Below are 21,319 nucleotides of genomic sequence, written 5' to 3' on the forward strand. Positions count from 1 at the left end.
TGCAGTCTCATCAGTGCAGGAAAAAAACTTATTTATTTGCAAAATTGTATAACATAAACAAAAAAAACTTTTTTTCTTTTTTTCAAGCTTTTCGGTCTTTATTTGTTTAGCAAAAAGGAAAAAACCCAGAGGTGATCAAATACCACCAAAAGAAAGCTCTATTTGTGGGGGGAAAATGACATAAATTTGGTGTAGGTACAGTGTTGCATGACCGCGCAATTGTCATTCAAAATGCAACAGCGCTAAAAGGGGAAAATTGGCCTGGGCAGGAAGGGGGTGAAAGTGCCCGGTATTGAAGTGGTTAAACTGATTATCTCCTCTTTGAATGGGATTACATGGGCAATTAAACAACAGTGTGCATTAAAAAGAGAGTATTATTTATTTTTGCATTTAAAAGAATAAAGCTGTAGAGCTATAAATCGTTTCATGAAATTCATTGTGCATAGAGAGACCAATGACAGCATAACATTGAGCTCATAAATTATTGGAATTGTACAGATGGTGGTATTTCCCAGCTACTTGTAAATAGGTTCCATCATGGTTGGATAGCAAACAGAGATGGTTCCCAGTAGATGGGAAGTATCCAATGCGTTTCAAATAATAACAAATAACATCTTCTTCAGGGATTTCATAACCACTCTCTGCAACCTAGAGTAAACTAACTTTAGAAACGAAACAGATAAAAGATTTACATTCACTTAAAGTTGCTTTAACAATGTATGCTGACTTTAGTTATAGTGCTTCCAAGGCCTCAAAAAATTTCCAGGTTCTCATTGCATAATCATATTTACGCCATATAGGACGGCTGGATACTAGTCCAAAAAAGTGTTGACACCTCAACTGAAAAAAAAGGAAAATTGCCTACTTTTAGTTGAAAGTAGATTTTCTAATCAACCCTTACAAAAAGGTATCTCAAAAAAATGGAAGATAATAAACTTACGAGGTGCCTGTGCACCAGCCTATTTGTGAAGAGAAAAGAAATCCATTCTTCCATGTAATTCCCCACCATAGTGGTAAAAGGACTCTCAAAGAGCTATATCTGTCTTCTCCCAACCACAAGTGAAGAAAATGGTGTCAAGTGCTGTCCTCGGCTTACCACACCTGTAGCGCATGCGCGTCGTAACGGTGGTCTCTCTATACACAATAACTTTCATGAAATAATTTATAGCTGCTCTACAGCTTTATTCTTTTAAATGAAAAAAGAAATGATATTCTCTTTTTAATACACACTGTTGTTTAATTGCCCATAAAATCCCATTCAAAGAGGAGATAATCTGTCAAATATCAATTCGGGATGATGACAATTACACTTTTGAGGTTTCTTGAATTTTTGCGGTTTAGACATTAATGGCTGTGTGTTGAGTTATTTTGAGGGGACAGCAAATTTACACTGTTATACAAGCTGTACACTCACTACTTTACATTGTGGCAGTGTCATTTCTTCAGTGTTGTCACATGAAAAGATATAATAAAATATTTACAAAGATATGAGGGGTGTACTCACTTTTGTGAGATACTGTATATCATGTTGATATTATACGTAATGGCAAAGATATTACTGAAGTGATAGGGCCACAGCTGAAATGTAATTTACTATAAGAGCAGAAGTGGTTAGGCAAATATGTGTACAAGACAGACAGGTACCCTTTTAATGAAATCAGTGTTCTGTCCCATGAGTTAATAGTGTTTATTTAGTATTCAGTCACAGAGTCCACTCCTGAGGTTCCAGGATGTCTGGCAAGTAACTTGTCAAACAATACACTCAGGTTCACTGCAAACAAGTCAGCTGAATTTAGATATTAACATTGCACTTAAAGTTTTTATTTTGTATCTATGCCTAAAGCTAAAGACATATAAAATAAAGGATTAATATATACACACTGCTCAAAAAAATAAAGGAACACTTTTCAATCAGCGTATAGCATCAAGTCAAGTAAACTCCTGGGATGTTGATCTGGCCAGTTAAGTAGCAGAGGGGATTGTTAATCAGTTTAAGCTGCTTTGGTGTCAATAAAATTAAGAACAGGTGCCCCAGATGGACAACAATGAGACAAACTCCAAAACAGTGGAGTGGTTTTACAGGTGGAGGCAACTGACATTCTTTTCCCTACTCCTCATTTCTGACTGTTTTACACTAGTTTTGCATTTGGCTAGGGTCAGTGTCCCTACTGGTAGCATGAGGCAATACCTGGACCCTATAGAGCAGCCGTCACTAAATGGCGGCCCGCGGTCCAGGAGCGGCCCGCACGAGGCTTCCGCCCGGACCCGTCAGGCCGCCACCGTAAGTAATCATTGGTTTGCTGGGACCGCGGGTGTCCCAGCAACCAGTGACATTCAGTGTGTGCGCCCCGCCCCCTGCTTCTTTCTTCGGCTCCCTCCCAGCCAGCCGCGAGTTGGGGCGTGACGTCACGTGCGTGCCCCGCCCCCCTGCTCCTATCTGCGGCTCCTGACTCTCACACTCAGCCTAGCCGCGGGACATCACATGCACGCCCTGCCCCCCTGATGTTCGCTGCTCCTGGCTCCCACATTTTTCGCTCCCAAAGGTATGTGGGGCACAGTTTTATAAAATGCAGACTGATGGGCATATTTTGTTAAGGGGCACACATTTGTGTCCATTAGAGTGCCCCATAAAATAAAATATGCCTATTAGAGTGCCCCCTAAGATAAAATGTACCCATCAGCTTGCGCCTTATTTTATGTTAAGGGTCACGCTGATGGGCACATTTTATGTTAAGGGGCACTCTAATGGGCATATTTTATGTTAAAGGGCACTCTAATGGGCATATTTTATGTTAAGGGACACTCTAATGGGCATATTTAATGTTAAGAGCAACACTGATAGACACGTTTTGTTTTGCCCATCAGCGTGCCCCTTAACATAAAATGGTCCCATTAGAATGCCCCCTAACATAAAATGTGCCCATCAAAGTGCCCCCTAACATAAAATGTGCCCATCAAAGTGCCCCCTAACATAAAATGTGCCCATCAGAATGCCCCCTAACATAAAATGTGCCCATCAAAGTGCCCCTAACATAAAATGTGGCCATCAGAGTGCCCCCTAACATAAAATGTGACAATCAGCGTTCCCCTTATTTTATGTTAAGGGTCACGCTGATGGGCATATTTTATGTTAAGGGGCACGCTGATGGGCAAATTTTATGCTAAGGGTCACGCCGATGGGCACATTTTATGCTGGGGGCATGCTGATGGGCAAATTTTATGCTAAGGGTCACGCCGATGGGCACATTTTATGCTAGGGGGCACGCTGATGGGCAAATTTTATGCTAAGGGTCACGCCGATGGGCAAATTTTATGCTAGGGGGCACTCTGATGGGCACATTTTATGTTAAGGGCACTCTAATGGGCATATTTTATGTTAAGAGCAACACTAATGGACACGTTTTGTTTTGCCCATCAGTGTGCCCCCTTACAAAATGTGCCCATCAGCGTGCACCCTAACATAAAATGTGCCCATCAGCGTGCCCCCTAACATAAAATGTGCCCATCAGAGTGCCCCCTAACATAAAATGTGCCCATCAGCGTGCCCCTTATTTTATGTTAAGGGTCACGCTGATGGGCAAATTTTATGCTAAGGGTCACGCTGATGGACACATTTTATGTTAAGGGGCACTCAAATGGGCATATTTTATGTTAAGAGCAACGCTGATGGACACGTTTTGTTTTGCCCATCTTTCTGAGTCATAGCACAGACTTCAGATTCGGACCTCGGCCCAAAGAAAATTTTAGCGACCGGACCTCCTTGAATTCTAATTAATTACCCCTGCTATAGAGGTTGCACAGGCAGTCCAACTCCTCCAGGATGGCACATCAATGCGTCCTTGCCAGAAGGTTTGCTGTGTCTCCCAGTACAGTCTCAAGAGCATGGGGGAAATTCCTGGAGACAGGCTGTTAATTTAGGAGAGCTGGACAGGGCCATAGAAGGTCCTTAACCGTTCAGCAGGACCCGTATCTGCTCCTTTTTGCAAGAAGGAACAGGATGGGCACTGCCAGAGCCCTACAAAATTACCTCTAGCAGGCCACTGGTGTGCATGTCTCTGACCAAACATATAGAAACTGATTTCATGTGGGAGGTCTGAGGGCCTAACGTCCTCTAGTGGGCCCTTTGCTCACTGCCCAGCACTGTGGAGCTTGATTGACTTTTGCCATTGAACACCAGAATTGGCAGGTGCTGTGCTTTTAACAGATGAAAGCAGGTTTACCCTGAGCATATGTTACAGACGTGAACTGGTCTGGAGAAGCAGTGGAGAATGTTATGCTGCCTGTAACATCGTTCAGCATGACCGGTTTGGTGGTGTCAGTGATGATCTGGGGAGGCATATGCATGGAGGGGCGCACAGACCTCTACAGGCTGGACAATGGCACCCTGACTGCCATTAGGTATCAGGATGAAATCCTTGGACCCATTGTCAGACCCTACACTGGTGCAGTGGGTCCTGGGTTCCTCCTGGTGCATGACAATGCCCAGCCTCATGTGGTGAGAGTATGCAGCCAGTTTCTGGAGGATGAAGGAATTGTTACCATTGAATGGCCCCCACACTCGCCTGACCAACATCCAATAGAACACCTCTGAGGCATTATGTTTCAGTCCATCCTATGCTGCCTGGTTTCACTGCCTATTAGGAGCTCAGTGATGCCCTGGTCCAGTTCTGGGAAGAAATATCCCAGGACACCCTCCGTCGTCCATAGTACCATTTTGAGTACTATGAGTACAATTGGACTAACCGGCTTCATAATTTTTTCACTTTAATTTTAGGGGTGTCTTTGAATTCCATCCTTTTGTAGGTTTATAATTTTCATTTCCATCAAACAATGTGGCATCCTTTCGTTCCTAACACATTACCCAGTCCATATCAGTATGGATATCCAGTATTCTGTTTCCCCATTGATATCTGATGTGTTTTTAAAGTGTTCCTTTAATTTTTTTTGAGCAGTGTATACTAAGGCAAACAAATATGCATGTAAACATAAGGAAGAAGATAAAAAGTGTGAAGAGAATTTTTTAGTTAATACAAATTTGTTAAATGCGAGCAACGACTACACAAAAAGTAGAGAAAATATTTTCAAATTGCAGCAATGACCAGAATAGTAATAATATGAATAGCAGCAATAATTCAGGTTGATGCAGACTTTCACAGCATCAGGTTAAAAAGCTGTTCCTCGGCCTGATGATCCTAGCCTTAATATTGTGTAACCTCTGACATGAAAGGTGGGGGACAAATAGCCCACAATGGAAGAATTTAGTAATTGAGATAAAAACAGAACATCGGGATCTCACTGGCAGGGTTAACACTATATCAAGTGGTAAGGTGTACCGACCCACCTGGAATGAGAGGTGAGGCACCTCCCTGTTTCACATGAACATATCAATATAGTAATAAAATAGGAAGGACCTGTAAGTAGTTTAAAAATGGTGAAGAGGGAATAGGGCAGCCAGCGGTTTCTCCTTGAAAAATCAAATAATCAGCATATAGAAAAAGTGGGAAAATTATAATCACAGTTGATAGGCAATAGACAATATTTAAAAGTTGACAATGTTGTCATGCATAAAAACATGCCTGGGTTTACAACCGCATCCAAAACCAAGCACACTATAATAGCACATAAATCCAGGGTTCCAACAATGCCAGCTCAAGAGTGGGGGACAGAGTGTGTGGGGTTTGAAGTCCCAGGTAACCGCCGTCATGTCAGCCCTTAGACGGCCGTACAACTCACACAATGGAAGAATCCCTTATGCTGGCCATGATTGAAAATTGGCCGGTTCAGCAAGAACAGATTAATTTCAATCCATCAATTGCCATTCCTGCTCAAGAGTAATTGATCTAATCATCAGCTTCTCTCGAACTGGAATGTTGGAAAATTCTCATTTGATCGGTATATAATGACAGCAGAGGAGTCCCAACTCTCAGAATACAATAGTATCACGCTTGTGTGGATGGGGGAATCCATCTACTGGCTGATCAAAAATAAATGCCTTATAATATTGAGGGCCATCTTCCTACATCTGCTGTTGTAAGTATTATTGAGGATGGGCAGATTGCTGCCGATAATTTATCTGCTGTAGTGCGGCAGCGGAATGATTATAATGCACAGAGTAAAGCCCCATACACACAGGCCAAATGTCGGGCAACAAATTCAAGGTTCAACATCCTGATTTACAGTCCTACACAGACTGAGATTTACTGTTCTTCTCCAAATGCAAGTCTATAGGGTTAATTTACTAAAGGAAAACCGGCAAAGTTTTCACTTTGCATGGAATTTTCCATTAGCTGAATGAGGTGAAGCTCTGCTAAGTTCCATCATCCAATTATATGCAAGCAAAAATACATTAAGTTTCCTCCTACGTGATTGGGTATTCTTTGCCTTTAGATTTACCAAAGTACCAAGATAGTCAGGGTAATCTAAACGAGCACCCTCTTATAGCTAATCAACAAGTCAATATTTGTAACAGAATAACATGCCTTTATCATTTACAAGCCTGTAAAATGATAAAGGCATATAAAACCTAACTTTACACTTAAAGTAAACGTTCATCTTGTAAAACAACCCATTCATATAAAAATACATTATAAATACCTTTTTTATAATTGATCACATACCCTCTGTTCTCAGCTGCATAAGAGCTGGGGGGAGGTGAAGCAGCAGCAGCACACAGAGCATCCCAGCAAATGGCTGTGCAGCGGGGGAGTGTCAGGACAAGTCTGATCATTGGAAGAGAGCAGGCTGAGTTCCCAGCACAGCTAGAAAACTGACCATGGTGTGTTCTCCTGCTTATTGTGGTCAGTTTCTATTAGGAAACCAGAGAGACTGGTAGGAGCACCAGCGATTTCACATAAAGGAAGCAATACAAAGCGAACAGGAGACTTTCTCATACATGTACATGGTAGAGCAGGTGCATATAAGGATTTTTAAGTTTTGGAGTAACAAACGCTTTAAAACTGCATTACTGTATTCTTAAAATATGCTCACTGAAAATATAGTATACTTTTCCACTGCTGTACCCTTTGACTATCAATGCCATCACCAAGTGGTCTTGTATTTTAATTGTGCTTCTGTGTTATCACTTTGTCAGAGGGGTTCAGATGGAGCCTACAAGTAGCCATTTCAAAAGAACTTCTCTTATTTGTTTAGCTTTGATCTGTTAAAGCGATGGTAAACTCCGCATTTTGATTTTTGCCTACAGGCAATATAATAAAGCATACCTGTAGGTGAAATTAATATCTCCTGCACCGTTTAGGAGATATTCTAGTGAGGAGCAGCCGGCGATGTCCCTGCCACTTGCGCGCTGAAGGAATGGCATACCTGTGCTATTCCTTCAGAGCTGTGTGCTGTGGCCTAGACTCCCGCACGCATTGGGCGGGAGTGAAGTCATCACGACTCGGCCATTCAAGCAGCCACGGGCCATAAATTCAGAACACCAGGTTAAGATGGAAGCCTCTGCCGCGGTGACAGCACACCGCTGAAGGGATTTGTTTCAAAATAAGACTTTTTCATAATGAGCTAGTACATTATGATATTGGCTTGCAGGAAGAAACATTTTTTTTTTTTTTTGGAGTTTACTACTGCTTTAAATCTACCAATGAAGGCATTTTGTTTTCTCTGTACAAAAAAGCGCAAATAAAAACCTATTGAATAAGTCAGAAATTCAGAGCTGTCCTTTGCAAACTGTGTTCTCTCAGGAGCCCTCCCAATTCTTATCTTGCATTACAGAACAATTATTCCTTGTGGAAAATATGAGAATGGTGAGATTTAGTAGTTTAACAACAGATAACTAGGCAGGGCCGACAACAAATCTTGCCGTTTTGTCATCAAAAGGCATGTGGTGTAACAACTCCACAAGTGGAAGTTAGGAGCTGAATGTATTTCTGTCAGTTTTTTGTACTTGCAAGGTTTTGATAGGATTAAAATATGGGGAAACTTGCATCTATTGCAGAGATGTGTTTTTTTAATTGCCCAGTTATACACTTTAACGCTACAAATAAATTGCTTTTCTCTTACGTCCTCCGACAGTCGCCGCCTCTTCATATTCGTCACATATGGGGTATTAGACTTTGCTCCGAAGGAGTAGCTAGGCAACAGAATATGTTAACAATAAAGCTTTTAACATATCCCACCCTCAAGGGGTGGTCCCCTCAGTCAATACCCTCCTACTTCCTGCAACCATATCTCAGTTTTAATGTCTAGCTTGTCAGGAGTGGCTGGCTCTCTCTGTGCTGGGACTTTCTGTCCCAGACTCTTTCTTCTTTTTAAAATTTTGTTTGAGTTTTTCTCTCTACCTTTACTTAGCTGTTATTTTGTCAGCGTTAGTTAGTTCTTCGGATGAAGAGGATCATGCGGACTGGGTCTCGGGCTGATCCCCCTGGTCGCAGGTCGTGGGTCAGTGGCTTCCCAGTCTGCCATCGAGCGTTCAGCCAGGTAACGCTCCTGGCACAGTGAACGACCCATCCCTGTTCGGTGCAGGGATGATTGGTGAGGTGGCTACCTCACTGGACGCTGTGCGGTTTCTTAACCCCCCTTGTGTGCGTCTTGAATGCGACTCTCCCTGCCTCATGTGCAGCGGCTTGTTCGCCTGTGCGGGTCCCCCACGCCATGTGAGGTAAGTGTATCTATGTGGGGACCTGTCTGTCTGGGGGGGTGTCAGTCTGGGACTGTGTAACCTGCCTCTATTCACACTGCTTGTCTCCCTATCTCTCGGCTGCATGCTGTGGGCTGCAAGGGGGGGGGGGGAGCTGTATGACACTGTGTGTGTCAGTCTGGTCAGTGTGAGAAGCTGTGTGCTGTGGGGCATGTTTTTTTGGCATGTTTGGGCATATACAGCGATCGCTGCGGCGATCTGACATGTATTCTGACATTGGAATGTAATGTGTGTTTTAATGCACTGTGGAGCGGCGATTTCGGCGCCAAACGACGCCATTTTGCCTACACTCGCTCCGGCCGCATGGTTTACATGCATGGCGGCCATTTTCTTGTAGCCTCCATAGGCTTACATAGAGCGCCCTGGCAGCATCACTTCCTCTTTCCAGGAACACCGATCGAGGCAGCAGCAGTGGCGAGGGTCTCCTCAGGTTTTATCCTTCTGTTCTTGCTATCCATTGCCTGTGTTCAGTTTGCATATTCCCTGTGGGGGTCTCATTGTGCTTGAGTGTGGTGCGGTGGGCTGCGCTTGCCGCGCTTGCTTAAAAGGGGCAGTTAACCCTTGGTTGTCTGGCATTACAGGGGCAATGGATTCTCAGGAGGGCAAATTTCCTACAGTATTGGTGGAAAGCCAGGGGACCGCTGTTTCCCCCCCAGGGGGGGATTTAGCCACTATTGTGGCTGGCCTTGCTGCTCAGGTGCAAATGCTGGTGGCTGCTCAATCTACTAAAAGGCCCAGAGTTGCTCTTTCCTCTGATTCTGAGGGTGAAGGTGATGGGGCTGTTATGGCGGGGGCCTCCTTATCGGGGTCCCGCTCCTCTCTTGATCTAGTGGGGTCTGAGGTGGAGGCTGAAGTTGAGGGGGTTGATAATTCTCCCCCTGGCTCGCCTGAAGAGCTTGCAATCATGGATGAGTTGATTGCTTCCATTAAGCAAACGCTGCGTTTGCAGGACGAAGTGTGTCCCCCCGCTGCCTTGGCGGCTTATGGGACGCAGAGGAAACGCAGGACGCCGCAGGTTTTTCCCTGCAATGCTGATTTTCAGCGCGCTGTTAAGGATCAATGGCGCGATCTGCGCAAACCTTTTGCGGTACCAAGAAAATTCAAGCTGCGTTATCCTTTTTCGCCTGCCACTGATGAAAGGTGGTGTGTGCCTCCACCAGTGGATCATGCAATTGCGGTTTTGAACAAAGCCACTGCGATTCCTGCAGAGGGTTCCCCTGTTTTCCGTGATGCCACGGATAGGAGACTGGAGTCTCTTGCCCGTCATACTTATTCTGTTACGGGTTCTATGCTTAAGGCTCTGTTTGCTTCTCTCATGGCGGCCCAGGCGATTGCAAGTTGGACGCAGATGCTTAGGCGCGTCCTAGTGGCCGATTCGGCCTCGCCGGCGACCCTGGATATGGTGGATCAGATCCACCAGGGTGTCATGTATCTGTGTGATGCGGACCTGGACCTGATTCCGTTGGCTGCACGTGTGCACAGCGTGGCGGTGTTGTCTCGTCGCCTGGTTTGGTTAAAATGTTGGTCGGTGGACCAATCTTCACGTAAGACCTTAGCCAATCTGCCTTATGATGGGTCTCGCCTTTTTGGGGAGTCCCTAGATGTGTTGATTAAGGGGATCACCGGGGGTAAGAGCACTCTCTTGCCCCATTTCCCCAAGGCTAAGGGGGCTTCTGGGAAGAAGCATGCTAATTTTCGGCCCCCTCAGGGGTCCTTTCGTGCCTTTCGGCCGCACTACAAGGGCAAACCGTTCAAAGGTCAAGGCTCTCAGAAGAAGCCCTGGTCTGGTAAACAGAAGTCCGGCCAATCCGGACCTGCAGCCCATAACAGTTCGGCCTGAAGGGGCGCCCTCACCCAGTTTTGGGGTGGGGGGACGCTTGCTCGGTTTTCTTCAGCCCTGGTTGGCCCGTGTGCGGGACAGATGGGTTCTGGAAATCGTTCGATCTGGTTACAAGATCGAGTTTCTCTCTCGGCCGGAGAGCAGATTTTTTTCCCTCAAATCTTCAGCTGTCTCCAGAGCGCTTGCGGGACCTGCACCTGGCGGTGCGGGACCTGAGGGCTCAGGGAGTGGTGGTTCCGGTGCCCAGTCTGTTCACCGTGCCCAGAAAGGAGGGCAAGGTTCGCCCGATTCTGGACTTGAAGGCTCTGAACCGCTCTGTGCGGGTTCGCAAGTTCCGCATGGAATCCCTGCGGTCGGTGGTGGCTGCCCTGGTTCCGGGGGAATTCATGGCCTCCATCGATTTGAAGGATGCGTACCTTCACATCCCCATATTCGAGGGTCATCAGAGGTACCTTCGATTTGCCATTGCGGGGGATCACTACCAGTTCGTGGCGTTGCCTTTTGGTCTCGCCTCGGCTCCGCGGGTCTTCACCAAGGTGCTTGCACCGGTTCTGGCATTATTGAGGGCCCAGGGCGTTTCTGTCCTGGGGTATCTGGACGACATTCTGGTTCGGTCTGCGACCAGCCAGGGTCTGGAGGAGGACCTGTCTGTCACGATGCAAACTCTGCAGGAGTTTGGTTGGACGATAAATTTTCCAAAGTCGACACTGAGTCCGTCGGTTCGTCTCCCCTATCTGGGAATGATACTGGACTCGGTGCAGGCGAAGGTCTTCCTGCCGGAAGACAAACTCAGGACTCTCCGGGAGGAAGTCAGGTCCCTCAGGGACGTTCCGAACTCGTCTCTGCGGACGTGTATGAGATGTCTGGGATTGATGGTCTCGGCCTTCGAGGCGATTCCTTTCGCCCAGTTTCACACGCGGGGTCTCCAAGCGGAGATCCTGTCCAGGTGGGACGGGCGACCTCAATCTCTGGATCTTCAAATCTCGTTGAGTCTTCGCACCAGGGAAAACCTTCTGTGGTGGCTCCAGTCCCCGTTGGTGTCCGGGGGCAAGTCGTTTCGTCCGATCTCGTGGACGGTGATCACCACGGATGCCAGCCTGTCGGGCTGGGGTGGTGTTCTGGGCGTTCTGTCCGCTCAGGGGACTTGGTCGGAGGGGGAGTCTTCCCTTCCGATCAACATTCTGGAATTGCGTGCGATAAGTCTCTGTCTTCATCGCTGGACGGACCGGCTGCAGGGTTGCCCGGTTCGGGTGCAGACGGACAATGCCACGGCGGTGGCCTACATCAACCACCAAGGGGGCACCAGGAGTGCCCGAGCGGCTCGAGAAGTGGCCGACATTCTGTCTTGGGCCGAGACTCATGTCCCGGCGATAACGGCGGTTCACATTCCGGGTGTGGAGAACTGGCAGGCGGACTATCTGAGTCGCCAGACCCTGGATCAGGGGGAATGGTCTCTCCATCCGGCTGTCTTCCAGATGTTGTGCGCGAAGTGGGGTCTTCCAGATGTGGACCTGTTCGCGTCTCGTCTCAACAACAAGGTGATGAGGTTCGTGGCAAGGACGCGCGACCCTCGGGCAGACGCGTCGGACGCGTTAGTGGCCCCGTGGCATCAGTACAGGCTGATGTACGCGTTTCCACCGATTCAGTTGCTGTCCAGGTTCCTTCGCAGGTTACATTCGGAACGCAACACGGTGATTCTTGTGGCACCGGACTGGCCTCGCCGGTCCTGGTACGCAGACCTCGTGAATCTGGCGGTCCGTGGCGTCTGCCTCTTCGAGACGATCTACTGTCTCAAGGACCGATATACCATCCTGCTTTACAGTCGCTGGCTTTGACGGCCTGGCTGTTGAGACCGAGGTCCTGAAGGAGAGGGGTCTCTCTCCGGAGGTCGTTCATACTTTAATCAACGCGAGGAAGTCTTCCTCGGGGAAGGTTTATTACCGTACTTGGAAGGCCTATTTTGCCTGGTGTGAGTCCAGGGGGTTTTCACCCCGCACGTACTCGGTGTCCCGTGTGCTGTCTTTCCTTCAAACGGGTGTTGATCAGCGTTTGGCGCTGGCTACGATAAAGGGTCAGGTGTCTGCTCTGGCCGTTCTGTTTCAACGTCCCGTGGCTTCCAACCCATTGGTTGGCACCTTTGTTCAGGGTGTGCGGCATCTGGTTCCCCCGAGGCGGGATCCTCTGCCCCCTTGGGACTTGAATCTCGTTCTATCTGTGTTACAACGTGCTCCTTTTGAACAGATCAGGGAGATCTCGTTGTCTATGTTGTCCAAAAAGGTCGCCTTTTTGGTGGCGATCACTTCGGCTCGCAGAGTGTCGGAGCTGGCGGCTTTGTCCTGCAAGTCTCCGTACCTGGTTATTCATTTGGATAAGGTGGTCTTGCGACCTAATCCTTCTTTTCTTCCGAAACGAGTTTCGGAATTCCATCTTAATGAGGATATTGTCTTGCCTTCGTTGTGCACGAAGCCTAAACATCCAAAGGAGGTGAGATTGCACTCTCTGGATGTTGTTCGGGCGATTAGGGTTTACCTTAAATCGACTGAGTCTTTTCGAAAGACGGACTCCTTGTTTGTTCTTCCAGAGGGTCCTCGGAAGGGCATGGCGGCTTCGGCCTCTACCATCGCCAAATGGATCAGGCAGACCATTGAACAGGCCTATGCTTTGCAGGGGAAGGTTCCCCCTGTGCCTGTGAAGGCGCACTCTACTAGATCTCTGAGTACGTCTTGGGCCTGTCGTCATGGGGCTTCTGTAGCCCAGGTGTGTAAGGCGGCGACTTGGTCGACCGTGCACACTTTCACAAAATTCTACAAAGTAGATGTTCAGGCATCGGCGGATGCTTCCTTTGGCCGCAAGGTTCTTAGTGCGGCTGTTCCCTAGGGTCCCTTGTTGGGGACTCCTGGCTGTTGGGATAAGTTTTGTATCCCCTGGTTTTTTGTCTTTTCCTGGGTTGTTGCTCCTGTTGAGCACTTGTTTTTTGCTGTTGCCCAGCTGGTTTCCTACCTTTGGTAAGGTTCCTTCTTTGATGCGGAGACTGCGTTGCCTTTCGGCGCGGATGCGTTTCCCACCCCTCATGTTTGCACTGCTTTGGGACGTCCCCATATGTGACGAATATGAAGAGGCGGCGACTGTCGGAGGACGTAAGAGAAAACGGAATTTTTGTAAAATCTTACCTGTAAAATTCCTTTCTCTGAGTCCTCCGACAGTCGCCGCCCCCGCCCCTCTTTTGGGGTTTGGTTGTATACTCTACTACTATTCCACTAAAACTGAGATATGGTTGCAGGAAGTAGGAGGGTATTGACTGAGGGGACCACCCCTTGAGGGTGGGATATGTTAAAAGCTTTATTGTTAACATATTCTGTTGCCTAGCTACTCCTTCGGAGCAAAGTCTAATACCCCATATGTGACGAATATGAAGAGGCGGCGACTGTCGGAGGACTCAGAGAAAGGAATTTTACAGGTAAGATTTTACAAAAATTCCGTTATTTTTGCAGGCATATTTGGTTACAACTTTGTAATGACCTTGCCTTCTCCAATCCAGTGAGGGATTATTTGTGAAGTTTTATCTTTAGTAATTGTTTGATGTTTTCTTTATTGCTACTTTTTAGGTATTCTAAATAGTTCTTGTTTTTTTTTACAGATCATTGAAGTGATATTTGAGGCTAAATTCATTTTAATTTAACAGCGCCTCTATCTGATCATATCTAAGGGTACAGAGATCCTCGAAAGGAAAAAAAATGGTTTCCTTAAATTGCAGTGAAACTCTTTCTGCCTCTGATCTTCTTTCAAGTTCTGCTTCCCCTAGTGAACACAACATGGCAGTACCTCATTCTGGAGAGGTATCGTTGCTCACCCATCTTGAAAACCAAGCCAGCCCCTCTCCATCCTTGGGAGAACAGTTTAATAATACAGCTGTTTCCATAGAAGAGAATGGTGAAGATAGAGGTGGCCTTAAGGAAGTTGAAGAAATTCTTTTGTCCCAGTTGGTGAAAGCGGTAGAGGATTCGAAGGAAACCACTTCACTGGCACAATTAAAACTCCCAGACTTTTGTGCTCAGATTTCTGGGGACTTCTCTCCTACACTTGAGGAAATTGAAGAGTTTTTAAAAGAAAACATGGGTCTAATTAGAGAAGAACTGGCTGAGAAGCAGCCCATTCCTGGCACGTGGCTGCAGAGCTGCATGACAAATGAGCATGTGACTCAAACTACTGGCCCAGCTCAGCCAACTGAGGATGTTCCAACCCCAGAGATACCAGATACTTCAGCCAGTTCACCACCTGCAGCAGGCAGTATTCCTGTTATACTTCAGATCCAGCCTATGTCCATGCCTGGTGCTACTTCGTTGACACAGAGCCCTACAGGTGATGTACACCTTACACAGCTTGTAATTAGCGTACAAGGCCAAAGCCTCTCATTGGCCCAGATCCCAGGGCCTACTTCACCTGGGGACCAAAAGTATGTTAGAATTGCCCCCTTGCCAGTGGCAGTCCGACCCTTGACTATAGGAGGAGTATTTTTGAGTGAAGGACAGCAGAAGATACAAAAGGGAACACCAGCTGTGATCAGAGTTCATAAATGTAGTCACCCTGGCTGTAACAAAATGTACACCAAAAGTTCACACCTTAAGGCACACTTTCGGCGGCACACAGGAGAGAAGCCTTATGTCTGCACCTGGCCTGAGTGTGGTTGGAGGTAAGGGTGTCATTCTTGCTTATTTTAGACTTTGGTATAAAATTGTATATGCTTTTTTTTTATGCAAAACCAATGATATTCACTGCAATGCCATATATGCATTGCTGTTAAGTGATAACGATTATATACTGGAAGTCTGGCTTAATAAAAGTCATGTTGAAGCCCGGCAAAGCACCTTGTCCCCATTGAGATGAGGACATGAGCCTCTTTTTCACATCCCCGTCCAGTGGTTGTGGGGGTGTGGGAGATGACTTATCGGGATTTGGAATCCCCTTTAACAAGGTGACCCCCAGATCCTGGCCCTTCCATGTGAATTCACTAAAAAAAAAAAAAAAACTAATGTTAATAAAAGCAGCACACCATTTTTGACAGGTCCTTTATTAAGAAAACATTTGTAAAAATGTCTCCAAATCAGTGTATAATATTTAGTCTGTGTGAAAGTTATAGAGCCTACAAACTATGGTATATAAATTTGAAAATCTCATTTCTTAAGGCCCTAAAATGCTAGGATAGTACAAATACTCCCCAAATCACCCTTTTTTGAAAAGTAGACAGTCCAAGATATTTAGTACAAGGCATAGTGAAGTTGTAATTTTTGTCACAATCTTTTGTGAAAATTAAGAAATGAAATAATTTTGTAAGGTTGAACTGGATGGACTATTGTCTTTATTCAACCTCACCTACTATGTAACTATGTAATTTTAATGACTTATTTCTCACACACAGCATAGGCATACTTATAATTACCCCAAAAAACACTTTCTGTTATGCCTCCAGAGTATGAGGATGCTAGACATGTGAGACTTTTTCACACCAGGACAGTTTAAACACCCTCAAAATTAACACGTTTTGGAAAGCAAACACCCCAATGTATTTTCTAAGATGTATGGTGTGTCTTTTGAAAACTTCATTTATTTTGCCAAACATTTTTAGAAAATACAGACTGAAAATTAATTTCTCTTACATCCTCTGACAGTCGCCGCCCACTAATTCAGTCTTCACCAATGGGTATTGACCTCTTATCCATAGGAGCAAGCTAGGCATAAGACTTGTTAAAAAACAAAGTGATTTACATAGACACACCTATGGGGGCTGTCCCACTGGTCCAATACCCCCCTGCTATCCGCCATCCCAACTCAGTTTGTCTTCTGCCTAGTTAGGAGTGAGATAGGCTCTCCCTGTGCTGGGGTTACGGTCTCAGCCTTCTTCTATTGTGTATAATTTTATTTCTGCAAATGTGTTTTTTTCTTTGCATTACTAGCTGTTTATTTATCAGCCTTTAGTTAGTCACTTCTTCAAGATGATGACGGTGCCGCGGAGCTGGGAGTCGCACTGGTCGTCCTGGTATCCCAGGACAGAGGGCCTTATGGAATCCCAGCCCGCCATTGAGCGTTTAGCAGGCTATGAGTACGCCCTGACCTCACAAACGACCCATCTCTGTCCTCAGGGATGAAAGCCCGCGAGGTGGCCATCTCGCCTGGACGTCTCTCCCACGGTTCCCGTGCGTTGCTATCGTCCTGCGTTTCTGGCTGACGGCACCCCCGCCATCTGGGGTGGGAGGTTTTCCGTCAATGTGAGGCACCCACCCCACGCCATCGGGTACGGTGAGTACATTCTGTGTGGGGCCTCTGTCTGGGGCTGGCAGTCCTGTGTGTCTGTGGTATCCCCTAATGTCTGTGCGTTTTTGGGGCTCCCTTTCTCCCGGTCCCTGCGGGGACTTTCAGTCAGCTAGTTCGCTATGTGGGTTGTGGGGGTCCCTCTCCTATGTGACACTTATGGTGTGTGTGGAGGTGCAGACACGTGCGGCGACCGCTGCGGGGTTAAAGACCACCGGTCCGCCATTTTAGGTGTGGGCAGCATGTCTGGCTTCACTGTGGGCGCTTCTGCAGCGATGTATGTAGTGTATTTTGGCGCCTTATGGCGCCATCTTGTGTGTGGCAATGTGTTCTCCTGAACACATGTCGGCGGCCATGTTCCCGGAGCCTCCCCTTACTTTCTATGGGCAACCATGTTTCCTTAGTCTGAAGTCCTAGTTCAACCTCCTGCGGTGACATCACTTCCTCTTTCTGTACAGAGGAGATCGGCAGGCGTGTGGTAATACTTGTGGGGTCTGTCTTTGCTGTTTTTTTGTGGGAATACCTCTGGTTATCAGCTTATTCCTGTTTGGGGGTCTGCTTGCAGAATCCTTCATAGCGGTGTACTGCGGAGGATCGTGGTGCGCTTAAAGGGCCAGGACCTTGGATAAAAAAAAAAAAGAAAGTTTTTTATTATGGAGTACCAGGACAGCAAATTTCCCCCAGCTTTGGTGGAGGATTCAGGTTCCTCTGAATCTTCTGCTTTGACTGCCGCACTTGCAAATTTAGCGTCCAAGGTGGATCTTTTGATGACAGAACGGGATGCTAGAAAAAGGCCTAGGCTCTTTCTTTCTTCTGATTCTGAATCTCACATGGTTGCCGTAGATAGCGTGCCCCTTGAAGGGTCTCGCTCTTCTCAGACTGAGGCGGGAGGATACCGGGGTGGATGATTCCCCCCCTGGGACAGGCGAGGACTGCGCAGCTATGGATGCGCTGATCATTGCCGTTAAGGAAACACTACATTTAGAGGATGAACCCAGTCCTCCGGGAAAACGGTCCTCTTTTGGTACCCACAGATCCCGTAAGGTGGCGCAGGTATTTTCTTGCCCCGCTGAGTTCCATGAAACTGAATGAACAATGGCGCAACTTGAAGCGCACTTTTGTGGTGCCTAAGAAGTTTCAACTCCTCTACCCCTTTGCGTCTCCTACGGATTTGCGCTGGTCTATGGCTCCCAAAGTGGATCACACTGTGGCCCGATTGAACAGGGCCACTCTGGTACCCACAGAGGATTCTCCGGTGTTTAAAGATCCTACGGATAGGAGGCTGGAATCTCTTGCCCGACATTCCTACATGGTAGCGGGTTCCATGCTGAAACCTATTTTCGCCTCTGTCATGGTGGCTCAAGCCGTGGCGGATTGGACCAAGGTGCTCAGACGCACCCTCGTGGCTGATTCTGTCCCCCCCTACTAGCTTGGGGATGGTGGACCAGATTTATCAAGGGGTCATGTATATGTGCGATGCGGCCTTAAATGAGGCTCCACTAGCTGCGCGCTTATCCAGTGTCGCAGTACTTAATCGCCGCTTGATATGGTTAAAAAGCTGGTCGGCTGACCAGACATCCAGGCAGACGGTGTCTGACATCCCTTATGCTGGGTCTCGTCTTTTTGGAGAATCCCTGGATGAATTGGTTAAAGGTGTCACTGGGGGCAAGAGCACTCTGTTGCCCCAGAATCCTAGGGGTAAGTCTTTCCGCGGTAAGCGGGGCCCCTCCTTTAAACCAAATCAGGGGTCCTTTTGTGCCTTCAAGGCGCAGGACAAGGGGAAACCTTTCAAGGGCCAGGGTGGCCAGAGGAAGTCCTGGGCGGGCAAGCCAAAAGCCGCCCAGGCTGGTGCGGCGGCACAGTCCACCACTGCCTGAAGGGGGCGCCCTACCCCGTTTCAGGGGTGGGGGGACGTCTGCGCGGTTTCCTCCAACCTTGGTTGCTCCGGATTCCGGACAAGTGGGTTCAGGAAATCATTTGATCAGGTTACAAGATCGAATTCCTTTCGCGACCCCAGATCGGCCGCAAGACCTTCATCGGGCGGTTCAGGATCTACTCGCCCAGGGGGTAATCATCCCGGTGCCACATCGGGACAAATTTCGGGGGTTTTATTCGAATCTGTTCACTGTGCCCAAAAAGGAGGGCAAGGTGCGTCAAATTCTGGACTTAAAAGCTCTCAACCGCTTTGTGCGCGTTCAAAAATTCTGCATGGAATCGCTCCGCTCGGTGGTGGCTTCCCTGAGTCCGGGAGATTTCCTGGCTTCTATCGACCTAAAGGATGCGTATTTACACATCCCCATATTCGAGGGTCATCAGAGGTACCTCCGATTCGCTATCGCGGAGGAACACTATCAGTTTGTGGCGTTACCTTTCGGTCTCGGTTCGGCTCCACGGGTGTTTACCAAAGTGCTGGCTCCTGTTCTGGGCCTATTACGGGCACAGGGCATTGCGGTCTTGGGTTATCTGGACGATCTCCTGTTAAGATCGAGTGCCAGTCAGAGCCTGCTTAGCGATCTGTCCATTACGGTTCAGACGCTCCAGGAGTTCGGATGGACCATCAACGTTCAGAAGTCGACTTTGTCTCCTTCGGTTCGTCTCCCATATTTGGGAATGGTCTTGGACTCCGCCCAAGCGAAGGTGTTTCTGCCGGAGGACAAGCTCCTTCGAGGCGATACCGTTTGCACAGTTTCACACGCGGTCTCTCCAAGCTGAGATACTGGCCAGGTGGGACAGGCTCCCTCAGTCCTTGGACCTGAGGGTGTCTCTGAGTCACCAAACCAGAGTGGATCTTCTGTGGTGGCTTCGGTCCTTCCGGCCGTTGCTGTGGACGGTGATTACCATGGATGCCAGCCTGTCGGGCTGGGGTGGCGTCCTGGGCAACCTGTCTGCCCAGGGTACTTGGTCGGTGGAGGAATCATCCCTACCGATAAACATCTTGGAATTGAGAGCGATCAGGCTGTGCCTGCTCCATTGGTCGGATCGTCTTCAGGGCCGCCCTGTACTGGTGCAGACGGACAATGCCACTACGGTGGCTTACATCAATCACCAAGGGGGCACCAGGAGTGCCCGGGCGGCTCAGGAAGGGACCAGCATTCTGTCTTGGGCCAAGACTCACGTCCCAGAGATTTCGGCAGTTCACATTCCGGGTGTGGAGAACTGGCAGGCCGATTATCTGAGCCGCCAGACCCTGGACCAGGGGGAATGGTCCCTGCACCCGGAGGTTTTTCAGATGCTGTGTGCGAAATGGGGATCCCCGGATGTGGATCTGTTCGCGTCCCGGCTAAACAACAAGGTGGGAAGGTTCGTGGCAAGAACGCGTGATCCTCTGGCAGACGCCTCGGATGCGCTGGTGGTGCCTTGGCACCGGTATCGTCTGATATATGCCTTTCCTCCAGTTCAGTTGTTGTCCAGGTTCCTGCGCAGGTTGGTCTCGGAACCGAAGTTGGTAATTCTGGTGGCCCCGGACTGGCGGACATCATTCAACTGGCCGTCGAGCCTCCGTGGCGGCTACCGTTACGAGACGATCTACTGTCTCAGGGACCGATCTTCCATCCTGCTTTACAGTCGCTGGCTTTAACGGCATGGCTGTTGAAAGCCAGGTCCTGAGAGACAGGGGTCTCTCTTCTGAGGTCATTCCTACCTTGCTCAAGGCTAGGAAAGCCTTGTCCGGTAAGATCTATTACCGTACCTGGAAGGCTTATTTTGCCTGGTGTGAGTCCAGAGGCTTCCCTCCTCGTTCCTACTCGGTGGCGAGGGTGTTAGCCTTCCTACAAACTGGTGTGGGACAAGCGCCTGGCGTTGTCCACGATTAAGGGCCAGTTGTCAGCACTGGCCGTCCTTTTCCAGCGCCCATTGGCGTCCAAATCTTTGATTCGCACCTTTATTCAAGCTGTGCGTCACTTGGCCCCTCCTCGGAGGGTGCCCCTACCTCCTTGGGACTTGAACTTGGTTCTGTCCGTCTTGCAACGTTCTCCCTTTGAAAACATCCGGGATTACTCTTAGCCTCTGCTGTTGGTTGCTTTTCTGGACGCAGAGTGTCGGAGTTGGCGGGCCTTGTCTTGCCGCTCCCCTTACCTGGTGGTTCATAGGGATAAGGTGGTCTTGCGACCCAACCAGTCCTTCCTTCCAAAGGTGGTTTCTGATTTTCACCTTAATGAGGACATTGTTTTGCCTTCGCTTTGTGCGAATCCTAAACATCCTAAGGAGTTTGCCTTACATTCCTTGGATGTTGTCCGGGCGATCAGGGTTTACCTGTCGTCCACTGAATCCTTTCGCAAGTCGGATTCTTTTTGTCCTTCCTGAGGGACCTCGGAAGGGTATGGCTGCGTCTGCAGCGACCATTTCAAAATGTATCAGACAGACGATTGTGCAGGCCTATTCGATTAAGGAACGGGTACCGCCCTTCCCTGTCAAGGCGCACTCTTCCAGAGCGGTGAGTGAATCATGGGCCTTCCGACATCAGGCTTCGGTGGTCCAGGTGTGCAAGGCTGCTACTTGGTCGCCTGTGCACACCTTTTCAA

At 48.1% G+C, this 21,319-nt stretch overlaps 1 protein-coding gene across 1 annotated transcript in view; it reads left to right on the forward strand.

The window, feature by feature from the left end:
• Positions 1–21,319, forward strand: part of LOC309545377 (Krueppel-like factor 15) — a 60,538-nt gene that overhangs the window by 34,955 nt on the left and 4,264 nt on the right. Inside the window, exon 2 of the mRNA XM_082244550.1 lies at positions 14,131–15,183. Coding sequence (XP_082100676.1) covers positions 14,228–15,183 — 956 coding nt within the window. The 5' untranslated portion in view covers positions 14,131–14,227. The remainder of the gene's footprint in view (positions 1–14,130; positions 15,184–21,319) is intronic.

Source organism: Pelophylax lessonae (genome assembly GCF_965119305.1).
Source record: "Pelophylax lessonae genome assembly, chromosome: 2".
NCBI classification, from domain to species: domain Eukaryota; kingdom Metazoa; phylum Chordata; class Amphibia; order Anura; family Ranidae; genus Pelophylax; species Pelophylax lessonae.